The following is a 14654-nucleotide window of genomic DNA, read 5'->3' on the forward strand; positions in this document are numbered from 1 at the left end:
CTGCCTTGTGGACTGTGGCTTTCTGCACTCTCACCTTCCTTTTCAGCTCTTCAAATACCAGAGTTCTCCAAGTACCTCACTCTTGAATCAAAAAAGCGCTTCTGATGGATTCTTCTTTTGATGATGCAAAATGCTCTGAACACACTTTCCAAATCTGAACACTAAATCCTTCCTTTATCCACAATTTTTCGCCTATTATTGGGATTGAAGAAAAATTCTGAGCAGACATTTAGAAATTTTTTTAAGAAACCCCTCTGCAATAATTTAATGACAGAATTAATTTCTGTTTGCATTAGCACATCCTTAGGGCTGAAATTTACACAGACTGACAAATCTACACAGATATTTTGATTTTATGTAGCTTACAGAAAAGGATGAATTGAGAAATTCTGCAAAATAGAACAATTTTGTTGTATTCCCATAAACACCCACAACCCGAATATATTCTGCATTTGTGAAAAAGATGGGTTTGAAACTTAGTTGAAGTTAAGCAGATCACAGTTTATTTAAAAATATATAAACAACAAAAAAAAATCAAGGTCACAAAATACATTTCCAAGCACTTGTCATACTGAGATGACATTACTGAATCTTTATTATCAAACTGTGGTACCACTTAAGCAATGGTAGGTTTAAATGTTGCAGCAAGTATAAAAAATATATGGAAACTCTACCTGGCATTAAATTACCCAGCAGTTACAAATGTGCTGTAAAAGGGAGTCCATATATTGCACTTATTTGTTTCAAGCACTTTTCATACTCATTGTTCAGTTTCACCGATTCCTGTACAGCATGTTTTAGATCTTCTACCTCTTCAAAAAAATCCTAGAAAAACCCAAAAATATTTACTTTAAACTTTCTTTTCAAAGACATTCTCAGTAAGAGCTAGTCAGCAGTTCAGTTATTCCCAAGATCAAAGACAGTTCCTGTATTTTTACCAGTGTATGGTTGAGTTATGCAACCACAGCTACGGCGAGATACAGAAACCAACTATTACAGCCTTAGGTAATAATTTAATAACTTCTGCTGAACACACAAGCAGAGTTCAAGTTATATTAGAGGATGGAAAACAGACTAACAATAGGAAAGATTATTTAAAAAAGGAAAAAATATGGATTTACCAGACAGCTACAAAATGGCAGTCCATTATGACAAGGGAATAATGTCACATCCTGATCCTTTGTAAGTGAAATCAGAAATTAGGAAAGACATGGACAGAAAAGTATAATCACCCAAGACTTAGTTTCATCCTTGAAACGTTTCATCCAATCCTTGAATGTTCTAGCTACCAAAATAACGATTTATCTACCTATAACCATCTATATTTGACATTCTCCTCCCTATTCTTGCAGCATTTTTAAATGAACAGCTGCAATATACAAGCTGTAACATGCAGTGACTTAAAACTACCTTAAAAAGGGACCACTGATAGAAAGCCACAACCTCACGTTTATATATCTGTCTCCTGCAAGATGAAGCTCTCAGCCACACATTGTCCCTGGTTCCCAAACACACACCTCACCTTGCCTTAATGTTCTGCACATTACACAGCCAATGAGCTATCACCCTCTTTCACTGTTACCCCTGCAATTAATGCCATCATGTTATTTAGTTTGGGAGAAAGGACTGCAAGGTAAGAAAAGAGATTCTTAAAAAAAACCCAAACAAAAAAATAAAAAAACAATTTGAGGAACAAGCAAAAATCAGTTTAAACAATTCGCTGCTGAAAATAAAACCTTATGTCAATACATTAAACTGAATCTTCTATAGTTAGGTAAGATCTCAGCATCTTATTACATAACTTTAAGAATTACCAAATGTTCACATTTTCACTTTCTGCACCTATAGATCTAACAAAAAAAAAAAAATCAAAGCCTCTGCCCTCCTAAACTTGGGGTTCTGTCAGAGGCATAACTTTGACATGTTTAAGTTCAAGAGAACACAGTCTTCCTTAACTGAGCAGCCCTTTAGGACATGGAATGTTTTAAGGGGTCATTCATTTCCATCTCTCTCAGAATCCTATACACTGTTTTTTTATGTATTTTATTTGATAACAACATATGTTCAGCCTGAAGAAGTTTCAGCTCAGGCAGAAAAGTTAGTTCTCCAAAAATCACCTACTGTTAAGCTTGTCTTAAAATAGATTACCTTGTCTAATCCAGCCAATTCATTTTTTAGTGCTCTCTTTTCTGCAGACAATTTTCCATTTTCTTTCTTCAGCTTTTTAATCTCCTTCAACAATAGCTCTATATTCAAATGAAAAAAATGTAGAGTTCAACCATTACAGTCAACCTCCCCCTCATATGAATCATATTACAGCTAAAGAGCTGCCTACCTTTTGTGATATTAAAAATTATAGTTCAGCTTCTTAAAGTACCTTTTTCATACAGTGATTTATTGTCAAGAACTGACCCAGCATATTCCCAGGTGCTATGAAAGATATCAGGATCTGCCTGTTGGATAATCTGAATCTGCCACATTCTTAGAATGTGGGATTATTTTACTTTACAATCCACAAAACACACATCACATGCCTTGATTACCTTTTTCTGGCTTATGAGAGGGACACATCAGCCCTTGCTGACGGCACATTTCCTGAAAATAATGTCTACATTAAATGATCTCATCCATCTCTTTTCTATGCTTTGAAGTGGAAGATCATCACACCTCAAATTCCGGATTTACTTATGTGAGGAAGAACGCACTGAAAGCAGCACTGTCCAGGCTTGTCCAACGTTTTAAGGCTAAAAGCAGGTTATCTTTGTCTCAGTGTCTGAAAACCACAGACTGGTGCAGCAAACATTATTACTAAGAGATCTGCACAGATACATCTCACTGGAATAAATACCAGCACTAAATACAGCCACGCACTCCCACCTCTGATTACAGCCATGGACCAGTTTCAGAAAAAGAGAAAACAGCAAACATTTTATCACAAACCAATGCAAGGCGGAATCCTAGATTACAAAATGCCATTTTTACATGACAGGTTTTCAAAAATGAAGAAAACATTTTAGACATTGCTGGTTGAAGGAGCATAAATGGCCTAGAGTGGCCCCTAGATCAAAAATTAAATGCATTCTCTCTGCTGGGCACACTGTAAGGAACATCACCAGAATTAACTGTACCATTACCTAAGTATCTACTGCAACAGGATTCCTTCTTTGCAGAAATGTCCCTGTGAGAAGTTACTCCTCCCTCTGGGGTTTGACTTCGTTTTCCAGAAACAGCACTAGTTTTCCAAGAAACCTTTTTACATTCCAGTTGCTCAATTCTTTGTCTCTGCTCTTGAAGATTCTGCTCTAGCTCATTAATTTTAATCTGTCAAGACAATTTTTTTTTAAATGCATAGAAACAACACAATTCAACTGAATACAACCGGAAACATATTCTAAATGCAAACCTAGAGCTTTCAAAAGGTCTGAAAGAAGAAGGAAACAAAGCACAAATGAGGAAATTAGACTGGTCAGCTGCAATGTTCAATCCATGCCTGAAGAGGCAATACCCCCTTGAAGCTTCTAGAACTGCTCCTGGCCACACATCCCTACCTTCACTCCAGTTATGATGCCAGACTATTTGCAAAGACACAGATCTTGCCACCCAAAAGACTCTTTGTCTTAATTTGGTTTGCCTTCTGCTGCATTTCTGAGAAAAATCAGCTCATGACACACGCAGAAAAATACAGGGCTGGTGCAAAAGAGGTCACAAGGTGCATATAGAATTGGAAGGAGGGGTAGGTGCATGAGTAAAGAAAAAAGCAAGGAAAGGGAAGACAGCTTTCTGCTGCAGACACACCAATGACAGAGTTCGCTTTTTAAAGGAACTAAAGGCTACCGTTCATTGTCCCTGTCATGGGAAACTAAGTATAAAAAGAAAAGCATGGTCTCATTTCACAAATCTAAGAATTACTTTTCAGTCTCCCTAAAAACTTATATTTGGCTGTTTGATGCAAGCTCCTACAAATTCTACTTACAGTGAGATTTTTAATTGCCTCACTTTGCTCCTTGTTTGTTTTGCTTTCATTAACATAACGTTTCTGTAGGTCATTATACATCTGAAGTAGTCTAAAACAGAAGAAATGCATAAATTGCTGTAAAACATGAAAGACAATAAAATGTGGTATCATTTATGGTAAGAGTATTAGAGATGCCCCACAGAGATCACTTGAGCTGTGGCTGTGCTGCAGAGACTCCTAATAGAAATATTCAGGATGGCAATGAATGGAATGTGACTGTCAACACAGAAGAGAAAGCACTAGAAAATAACAGCAAAGCAAGTTAAAAGAATGGTCTGTATGGATGGTAAAGAATACTTTTTACTCAGCCAGACTAAGGACCCCGTTGTTTTTGTCCAGCACACATAGCCACACTCTGATTAAACCTCAGTGCAAATCACTCTTTGAGGGAAGACAGCAGCAGGAGGCTGGCAGTGACTTTGCAGCATGTCACATACATCATTCCTCTCCCCATTAGCACAACAGGAAGAGCAAAAGGACGCTCCTGAAAGACTTTTAAAAGTTTGTCCAGCACCAATCAAGAACCCATGATGAGGACACATAAGGCAGTTCCTAGTTCTTTGTGTTGCACAAAACATCTCACTGCTTCCAAGTGTGTGGGTGTGGGGATATGAGTGAATGAAATCTATGTGAAAATGAGTGGGTAAAATAAATGTCAAATAAACAGATTAGGGCTGCTAGCTTTCCCTCTGATATTATTTTCCATCAAGTTCTGCTGTATTAATTTCCCACCATATTTCAGAGCATTCACCCAACATACACGAGGCCCACAGTTTAACTGATGGACATGAGCAGATGTTTTTCCTATTTTTTTAGGAATTACAATAAGAGCTGCCATTCATAATAAGTCATGACTGCACAGCACAAGCAGGATGAGCAATGCTGTAGCACAGCACAGCTTTGTGAAAGAACACACAAACAGATGCTAGGAAAAGAAAAGCTAGGTCAGGTTATCTATGTGCAATCTAACACAAGGCAGGTACAGCCCTCAATTCAAAAACTAACTTGGACTTCTGCTGCATGAGCACCTATCTAGGAGCTCAATTCGAGCCCAGAGCCAGTCACTCAGCGTTCCTATGCAGTTCTGTAGCTTGCAAAGAGAACCTGGCGCAGTGCAAAGATATTTTTAAAAAAAAATAAAATGGGCCTTCTACAGCCACCTAAAGGAAACACTAAAAACAGAGCACTTGGCCAAAGAGCAACAGAGATCTGTGTAAGATCCACATTTATGTAAGTGGGCAAAAAGCAGCCTTTGAAGGGATGAGCAGCCTAAAAATTTACAATTTTACAATCAAGTCATAGAGGGATGGACCAATATTTTACGTAGCTTGCCTAGTTGTTAAAATGTTTCAGTATATTTTTTCTTAAAGACAAAATTGTAGCTTTTGCATCAGAAAAGCAGTTACAAGAGTTTCCTTCTATCACTTATTGGCAAACTAGAGTAAGTAATGGCTCATCTCTAAAATTATTAGACTGAAAAGTAGAACTGCATCTCCAGCTTATTTCAGAAACAGTATCAGCCTATAAATTTTATATGCACATAACACTGAGAAATATAAAATGAGCTGAGAAAGGTTCCACAAAATAGAAGATGAAACCACAAAATTCTAGGTTAAAAAAATCCACAAAAAAGATCATATGTGTGCACAGACATATGAAAGACATTCCTAGCTCATTGAATTTTCCTCAATGAACCACTTGAGAAAGTCTTCCATTTTGTTCTTTGCTCAGAGCTATTTTCAAGTTTAATCCAAGATTTTGTAGTTATTTTTAAAATGTGAATGATTTCCCATTGTTTCAAAGGCTGAAAGCCACTTGCATAACAGCTTAAAAGAATCAACTGACTTAACCATGAACATTTTCTACACTGCAGAGAAGAATGAGTCTGTGAAGAAACAGCTTCCAGGAACTCACCTGACACTGTCACTCTCTAGAACCAGATCCTTGCTGTCTCCACCCTTATGCCATAAATGGGTTTCTGTTTGAACCTGAACACTTAATTGAAACAAACACAACAGCTTCATAAAATCGTATTTCACAAATTTAAATGGTTTAAACAAAGCAACTGAAAAAGACCAAGTTACTTTTCAATTTGATTTTATGGTAGAGGTTTCCAGGCAGGATCATAAACACATCAAAATGTAAATCTTGGAATATTTTTGTGAACCAGTATCTAAATCCTGGCAGGAAACTCATCAAATCACTAGCACTACAGTTTTTCAGGTCCTTAGGTTCTCAATCTTCTAGACAGCATTTATGTCACTCTACTTATCTGTATCTTACTACATTTTGGTGGAAAAATGGTGTAAAAGCCTTTGCAGTTCAACAGAGAGAGCATATTGGCTAAGCAGGAGTATTAGGTTTTGACATTAAAACTGTTTCTTTCACTACAATAATTTTGTACAAGATGCCCCAGATGTCCTTTGTTCCTCTACAGGCCTGCAGCATTTTCCACCCCACCTTCCTTTTCACAGATGGCTCGTTAAAAGATACAGACCAGATAATGCCTAGCTCATCTTAAGGACATGAAAACAGAAGTCCTGAAATGGTGCACCTCCTTTGATGCAAAAGAGAAACGTTTGACAATTCTTACTCTCTGCTTGTGCCACAGACATGCATTAACTGCTGCAGATTCAGCTGCTCTTGGATCTGACCCAGATTCTTTTCCAGCTCCTTATTTTTTATGTGTAGTTTTTTCACCTTCTTGACTAGCTGCTCATTTTCATCAGTGAGCTGAAAAGAAAGAGAATTGAAAAACGAAAAATCAAGGAACATTTTCAAATCAAGTATTAATTAAGCTAATAACGCTTCAAATCAAAACCCTCTCCCAAAAACGTTACTACATTTCTCCTAAACCACAGAAGCATCTAAGAGGAAAATGGCAGGAAAAACAACTGGCTTCAAATTTTATGAACATTTGACTACAACAAAAGTTCTTTAACTGGTATCTATTAAAGGTGTCTAATATAACTTCAGAATTCATTAAAGAACATAGGGAACTGGTTTTGCATTTAGAATTATTCACAGAGGGACAAAGCATCCAAGTTATACTCCTAAACTAAAAACATCAGCTCTGCAACTAAGATGTGTTTATTTTTGATTTAACCTCACCAGAGACAAAAAGACAGCCACACTGGCTGAACTTCTTGCATGCATGTCTGCTGGACCTTGCCCAGCAGTATTGCAGTCATATATATATATGGGGGGGGGGGGGACGTGTATTCAAAATGTATATAAAATATTGTATATTATAGTAATATGAGGCAATGTGTAGCTATATATATTTTGCATATATAATATATAAAGCTATATCTATATACATATATAAGGCTATATATATATATGAAATACCTGGAACTAGATATTCAGTTATGTATCTAACATATGTAAACTATATATTCAACTATATATCTAACATATATAACTATATAGTGTATGCATATGTATGGAATACGAGGGTGTGCATGCGTGTATGTGTATATATCTGTATGTACATATATAAAACTGTTATATATATATGTACACAAATATAGATAGATAGATAGATACTGATATCTATATTGATATATATAACTATACTGCCTTATCCTACAGGGTACCGAGTACACCCGATGCCCTAGGCCAGCACCGAGCCCCGCGTTCCGCTCTCAGCCTGAGCGCCGAAGGCAAACCCGGCCGGGCCCGGCCCAGCTGAGCCTCCCGCGCCCTCCTGGGCCGGGGCTCCCGGGATCCGGGGCCGCACTCACTTGAAGGCACCTGTGTACGACGGGCAGGGCCATGGCGAGTGCCGGGGCAGCGGGCGGGACCGGGCGGGACCGGGCGGGAGGGGCCGCGGGATAGACCGGAATAGGCCGGGAGGGGGCCCGAGATAGGCCGGGAGAGGCCCCGGGATGGGCCGGGCTAGGCCGGGAGGAGCCCCAGGATAGGCCGGAATAGGCCGGGAGGAGGCCCGGGATAGGCCTAGATAGGCCGGGAGGGGCCCCGGGATGGGCCGGCAGGAGCCCCAGGATAGGCCGGGAGGAGGCCCGGGCTAGGCCCGTCAGAGCCCAGCGACCGCGGCGCGTTCCGGGTGCGCCGCCGCCGTGCCCGCGGCCCGGGAACGGAGCTTCTCCCTACCCCCAGGGGCCGTGCGAGCTCCGGCAGCCGCTGCCCCCGCGAGCCTCCGCAGCCGGCGAGAGAACGCCCAGTCCGTTTGGAATTGTCATTAGTGTTGTACACAGGTTCAGTTGGTGCGTGTGATCCTCGGGGTATCGATGATCCTCTGGGTCCCTTCCATCTCAGCATATTCTGTGATTCCGTGACCTCCTGTGACTAACAGGCACCGACCGGGGTGAACTGGGAACTCTGCCGGCCGCAGACTGGCGGCTACACTAACACACGCAAGTGAGGGATCTCTGCAAAAGCAGGTTCTGCATCTCCCCCATCACAACAGGTACACGGTGCCCCAGTGACATCCCCCGGCTGGAGATGGCAGCGTGCCTGGTCACGCTGCTGCGCCCTGGGGAGCAGCGGCTGTGTCCTTGCAGTTGGGGGTGCTTGCTATGCCTGCTTCTTGCTGGGCTTTGCCTTTGTGTATAAATACCTAAAGGGAGGGTGCCAAGAGGAAAGCCAGGTTCTTCTCGGTGGTGCCAAGCAATAGGACAGGAGGCAATGGGCACAAACTGACCTGCAGGAAGTTCCACCTGGATATGAGGAAGACCTTTACTGTGGGGTGACCACAGACTGAACAGCTTACCCAGAGAGATGTGGAGTGTGCCTCACAGGAGATAATCACAAACCATCTGGACACAATCCATGTGCTCTGGGATGGCCCTGCTTGAGCAGGGAGGTTGGACAAATGACCCACTGTGGTCCTTTCCAACCTAACCCAGTCTGTGATTCTGTGATTTGGTTTATTTTGGGGTTTTTTTTTCTGGTATTTTTGGCAGACCAGGCTGCAGGGCACACAGGCAGGACAAAAGCGTTCCACCCTCAGGACTGGACCTTACAGACACCATACCAACAGCAGGCACTCACCAGCCACAGGAAGACCAGCTATCACAGCAAGACTGACCCAAAGCAGTGATTATTGCCTGCTGGTCTTCCAACCAAGCCTTTGTTCATGGCAGTTTAAAACCTTTCCTGTTCCTCTCTCATTCACTGGGTCTCAAATCTAGGTCTTCTCTTGTTCTCTGCATCTCCTGCCTTTGTACAAAATCTTGCCTCATTTCTTAAAGCACATTACATTTCCTTCTCTTTTTTCTTTTTTTTCTTTTTTTTTTTTTTGTATGATATGTTGCCAGATGCTACCTTCCCCTCCATCTTGCCCATGCAGCCCACATGATTGCAGTGCCTGGCAATTTTTTGCACAGAACCAATCACAAAATCATAGAATGCTAAGCGTTGAAAGGACCTTTGAAGATCATCTAGTCCCAAACCTGCTGCCCTGTGCAGGGATACCTCCCACCAGACCAGGTTGCTCAGAGCCCCATCCAATCTGGCCTTCAACACTGGCCAGGGCTGAGACATCACAACCTCCCTGGATAATGTGCCTCACCACCCTCACAGTAAGAACTTCTTCCTAATATCCAGCCTGAATTTTCCCTTTCAACTGGAACCCATTACTCCTTGTCCTGTCACTACCATTCCTGACAAAGAGTTCCTCTCTGGCTTCCCTGTGGGCCCCTGGATACTGGCAGGTTGCTGTGACTTGTGAACAGCCCCAGCTTTGTCAGCCTGTCCTGCCTGGGTGTGGACATGACAGGAGCTCATCACTGCCTACTTGTGAGTGGACAGTTCACCAAAAACATGCCAGGAGACAGGTCAGGCTAGGCTGTGAGCAGGAACTGGAACTGTAATCAGATTAAGGGAAGTGTCACACACCTCTGGCTCCAGGGCACAACCCGGCATCTCTCCTCCTTCACTCTCAACCCCATCACCCATCCGGTCAGCTTCTTGAACTTCACACAGGGGTCACAGTGAAAGGTGAAAGCCGTGTCTATATTCAACTCAGCCTTCACTGTGCTGGGCTGAATGGACAGAAGATCCCTTCCCTGAGGCTGTCAGCAACCAGAGAGTCCATATGAGGGAAGGACCTGCCTGTGGTGTTAACTGCTGCCAGGAATCCTGCCTGTGAACACTTCTGTATTGGTTCCACAGAAGCAGCTGCCCAACTCTGCTAACTGCTGGAGCCTGTGACAAATCACCTTGACTCCAAATTGCCTGGCATCAAAATTGCTACTTCAATCAGCAATTAACATGGAATGAATTAGCAATGGACAGTTCATACTGTGGAAACCACGAGATCTCTTCCTGGTAAAAGGACAGCTGGATGTAGCTGCAGCAGCAAGGAAAAAGTAAACTTGGGAGGGATAGTACCAGCCAGCAATTCAATGGTGCTGGAGGGAAAGGGAAATCCCATTTTCAGATGAAGTAGCAATACCCTGAGATGCAGTTACTCAGTTTTATTCTGGTTTATCCAACACAAACAACGTCTCAGGTGAGGTCCTGAGGAGTCTGTAAAACAGGAATAAAAATTACATACAGAAGAAAATACAGCACATCAGGAGATGTTGAAATCAAAATCATTTTAACTGACTTTGGTTATTGTAAAAGACAGTAGTAATTGTTTCCTGTGTCTTCGAGAGGAGAATGAGCACAAATAAAGTTACTGTCTAGCACAGTAGATATCTCTCATCCCTTCAACTAGATGAGAGGGAAAATTTCTTGATATCGAAGAGAAAAATACATGTAGTTGTTCCACACTATATCTTTTAAAAACAGATCAGAGAATGATCAGACAGAACTTTGAATACATGTACACCTAATATGCACAGCACGGTGACATAGAGCAAGTAAACATAAAGTCCCTTCCAGGCCACCATTTCAATGAACCTATGTTACTGATTTAAAAGAAAACACACTCTGATATAATAGAGAGTATGATATTTTGCAAAACTGGAAATAATTTTTCCGGTGACAAAGAGAAGCTGAAGTAAGAGCACAGTGGAGAGAGATCAGCACAGTGGACTCCAGCATATCCTGCATACCTGTATCTCACTGTAGACAGTACAAGTAGGATAGAAGTTGTTTCCTCAATACTGGGAATGTAGTAGTCAAAATCACTTTATACCATACAAGACCACTTGAATATCAAGGAATAACACTGTACAAAGTATGTGCAAGGCTCAATAGGATTTAACATTCCTATGGCACCCGGGTGTTTGCTTTTGGTGTGGGGTTGTTCAGGGTTTTTTAAATACTGTGGGTGTAAAAGTAAAACAAAAAGCCCAGATGGATTAATTCAGGGTTTCTGCAGAAACCAGAGCAGGCATAGAAAAGGCAGCACTAGGCAGCACTCAGAGAACAACTTAGGTCAGAAAGAGCAGAGAAAACATGCTCATGATGAGTCCTAGGTCACTTGAAAGGCTGAGGGAGCTAGGCCTGTGCAGCTTTGAGAAGAGATGATTGAGAAGGGACCCCATCAATATGTATGAATATTTAAAGCAGAGGTTTACCAGGATGTTCTCAGTGGTGCCAAGCAATAGGACAAGAGGCCATGGCAGAAACTGATGCACAGCAAGTTCCACCTGGATACGAGGAAGAACTTTACTGCATGGGTAACTGTGCACTGGAACAGATTGCCCAGAGAGGCTGTGGAGTCTCCCTCACTGGAGATAGTAACAAACCATCTGGACACAGAATTGTGCTGTGTGCTCTGGGATGACCCTGCTTGAGCAGGGAGGTTGGACCAGACGATCCACTGTGATCCCTTCCAGCCTGACCCATTCTGATTCTCATGTGTGAAACCTGCAGACCCAGTTTGCCCAGCTCTTCTAGCAACACACCAACCAGTTCTGGGCACACTGCTGCTCTCCTGCTTACCCAGGAGATGACAATGCAGCTATGCAGTTTTTAAGACCCAAGTGTTTTCAAAACTCAGAAACTGCTACCAGTAGAACACAAAAAAATTGGGAAATAGACCCAACAGAGCTAAAAGGGAAACAAGAATTCCTGATTTCTGACCTAGAAAGCAAGCCATGCAGCCCCCCTCTTTACCACTTTTCCATGCCTAGCAGGGGAATTGAAGATGGATGGAGGAAGCAGACAACAGCCAGGTTTCTCAACTGTGCAGCTAGACCTGTAAGGAGTTTGTGTAAGCTGCAGATTCTGTCAAACAAGCATCGATCCATCCAAACAACACCAAAAACAACCTCTACTTGTATCTTAAAACTGTTGGAAAAAGCTCCAGCTGAAGCTCTTGTTGGTTTAATCATGCACATTATGATCAAACATCTTCAAAATCACCACTGATTTTGAGAGGCTCCACTTCAAAATGAGCATCCATTCTTCCAAATTAAAGATACTCCATCAATTTGTAAAATTGGCCCAAGGCTGGTGTGCAGCACTGGACATCAGAATTTGAAAATCAAAAAGCTAATGTTAGCCTGTGTGTTTACAAACAACCCCATTGTTTATACAGATGATAAAAGACTGATGTGTACTTGATTAGGAAACATGTTAATTTTCCAAAGATCCTTACAATACATTATTTTGAAAAAACTCAGTGGCAGTGAATGTGTGAAATGTCCCTAAGATACTTTCCACTGTAAACAATGACAGCAGAAATATTTCCCTACACTATTATTCAGCTTGTTTGTTGAACACAATCTTTTTTCCTTACACTTTTGTTTTAATGCTGTTTGGGATGAACAAAGACGCATTTCATGCTGGGTCACACAAATGAAAATGTCATCAATTCCAGCGGTGCTGAGGCTCCTACTTGCTGCAAGAATGTGACCCATGTCACTCTTTTGCAGCTCCATGTGCACCAACATCATTGATTTGTCAGAAAATATATAAGCATGGGGTTACCTGATGCAACCCTACAATAATTCCCAAGTGTAGCCTTTTTTCTACATGGATTAAAGGTCAGTATGTGTCCTTTCAACCCCCAGAGAGAGCTACCATCCTCATCTGATTTTCCAGGAATTAAAGTTTTCCTATGAAAATCTACATGCTTTTGTAAATCATGTACAAATTTCACCTGCCCCAAATTAATCTTGTTTATTCCATCCACCCTCTGTGTCAGTACTGACTTCTTCCTGAGTCCCTTTAAGGCTGGAATATGCCAAAACTTGTGTGATTTTTCTGCCTGGTATGTTTTGTGGCCAATTGGGGCTGCCAGTCTCCCAGACAAATGCCAGTTGAAAAATCATGAAACAACCTTGAACAAAATGCCCAACATGGGAAAAAGACCCTTTGCCCATCTTGTTTAGATCTTTGGTCACAGAGTAATAATCCTGTTTGTGTTCAGGAACCTTCCCTGAAACTGGGAGAAGTAGTCTGGTTTTCCCAAGCCTCAGCACAACCCTTTGGCTAAAAACAAAAGTTCAGAGTTCAGTTCATGAACATTTCTTGCACAGCAAGAGGAAAAGCACCAAGACATGATTGGACTAAAGGTGACCATTTGCAGAACTGGAAACAAAAAAATACTTTCTCGTAATAAATAAGAAAGTCAATTTAATCTTAAAGCTGACAAAACCAGAGGCAATATTTATTAAACCAAATTAGGTTACAGGTATCCCTGTCACAGTACACTGACAGAAGTTCTGTATCCCCTTCAGTGACAGAAACATCAGATTATAACACTTTTGTTTTCAGTGGATGACGTTCAGTGTTTTCAGTGGATCAAAAAACAATACTGGCATGCATGTGGCAGTCTGCTGCTTCTCCCTTCAAGGCCAGGGAAAAATACCTTTTTATTTTACACCCACAGACATGGTCCAGGGAAAAGAGTAACAGCTTGGGACTGTATTACCTTGGCACAGAACCCCTTAGAGAGAAGAAAAACATCTCTCGCTGTAGAATCAAAGGCACTCACAACTCAGGAAAGTTCTTGCAGCCATACCTCTTGGGAGGGAAAATTTCACAGGATGACAGAGCCAGCCTGAAAACTCAAAAAAAACTGAAGGATGCTATTTTACCAGTAGAGCGATCTGTCAGGCCTTGAAGTGAAAAAAAAATTTGCTTGTTATAACCAAACCCCAGGGTAGATCTAAAGTGAGAGCCTTGCACTGCATGTTTAAGACAGTTTGTTAGTTTGTGGCAGGAGAGAAAATGTGGACTGTGTCTAAGCAGTGATCCCTGAGCCTTCTGGATGTAGAGAAGAAAGATGGTCAGAGTATGGCTCTGCATGACAGAAAGGGAACACAGGAAATATCTCATACACCACTAAGAACAGTGCATTAATCAAGCACTATGCCATAAATGACTCGTTAGTGAGCATTATGAGAAATGGTGCCAAGTGTTAGGAACTCCTGATTGTCTCTGATGGAGCAGAAGTGGGATCAGCACAGCTCTTCGGGGGAGTCCAGCAACAAGAAAGAGCATTTCCTTACAATCTAACTTCTCTTCCTGAGGCAAAAGGAAAATTTGGGCCAAACAGCCTCTTTTATCAGGCATAATATCTCTCATGGCAACATTAGGATTACATGAAACTATAACATTGTAGGAGTTTACACAAACAAAAAGCTGCTCATCTGGGTTACCTCTTAAAGGCAGGCTCAAACTACATGCTTTGTGAGATTCCTGATAAAAGCTCTGGGGGAAAGGGCTAGAGATGGTAAACAACAATTTTATATGACTAATCCAATGTAAT

General features: G+C 41.5%; 2 protein-coding genes across 4 annotated transcripts in view; both read right to left on the minus strand.

The window, feature by feature from the left end:
- The window catches only part of MPPE1 (metallophosphoesterase 1), a 31273-nt gene that overhangs the window by 12882 nt on the left and 3737 nt on the right, over positions 1-14654 (minus strand). The window contains exon 1 of one of the 2 annotated variants that reach the window (XM_063396752.1): positions 675-811. The exons of the other annotated variant lie outside the window; for it this stretch is intronic. The gene's annotated coding sequence lies outside the window, so the exon portion shown is untranslated. Of the gene's footprint in view, positions 1-674; positions 812-14654 lie in introns of those variants that run through there. 2 annotated transcript variants of the gene reach the window in all.
- Positions 481-8270, minus strand: LOC134550271 (centrosomal protein of 290 kDa-like). Of its 2 annotated transcripts, none has more exons than XM_063396811.1 (7): positions 7772-8270; positions 6609-6748; positions 5930-6010; positions 3974-4064; positions 3135-3321; positions 2149-2246; positions 481-825 (listed from the first exon to the last, which is right to left on the minus strand). In XM_063396811.1, the coding sequence occupies exons 2-7, from the start codon at positions 6632-6634 to the stop codon at positions 697-699; spliced, it is 612 nt and encodes a 203-aa protein (XP_063252881.1). In that variant the 5' UTR covers positions 6635-6748; positions 7772-8270; the 3' UTR covers positions 481-696. The 2 variants fall into 2 exon arrangements, with proteins under 2 accessions (XP_063252881.1, XP_063252873.1); XM_063396803.1 differs by having other exon boundaries at positions 7762-8270.

Source organism: Prinia subflava, chromosome 1 (assembly GCF_021018805.1).
Source record: "Prinia subflava isolate CZ2003 ecotype Zambia chromosome 1, Cam_Psub_1.2, whole genome shotgun sequence".
NCBI lineage: Eukaryota > Metazoa > Chordata > Aves > Passeriformes > Cisticolidae > Prinia > Prinia subflava.

Coding starts and splice junctions, on each gene's coding strand:
- LOC134550271 (XM_063396803.1), bottom strand. CDS start 7,794: ATGGCCCTGCCCGTCGTACACAGGTGCCTTCAA. Junction 6,749..7,761: donor TCGTACACAGGTGCCTTCAA/GTGAGTGCGGCC, acceptor CTTTCTTTTCAG/CTCACTGATGAAAATGAGCA. Junction 6,011..6,608: donor GTCTGTGGCACAAGCAGAGA/GTAAGAATTGTC, acceptor GTTTCAATTAAG/TGTTCAGGTTCAAACAGAAA.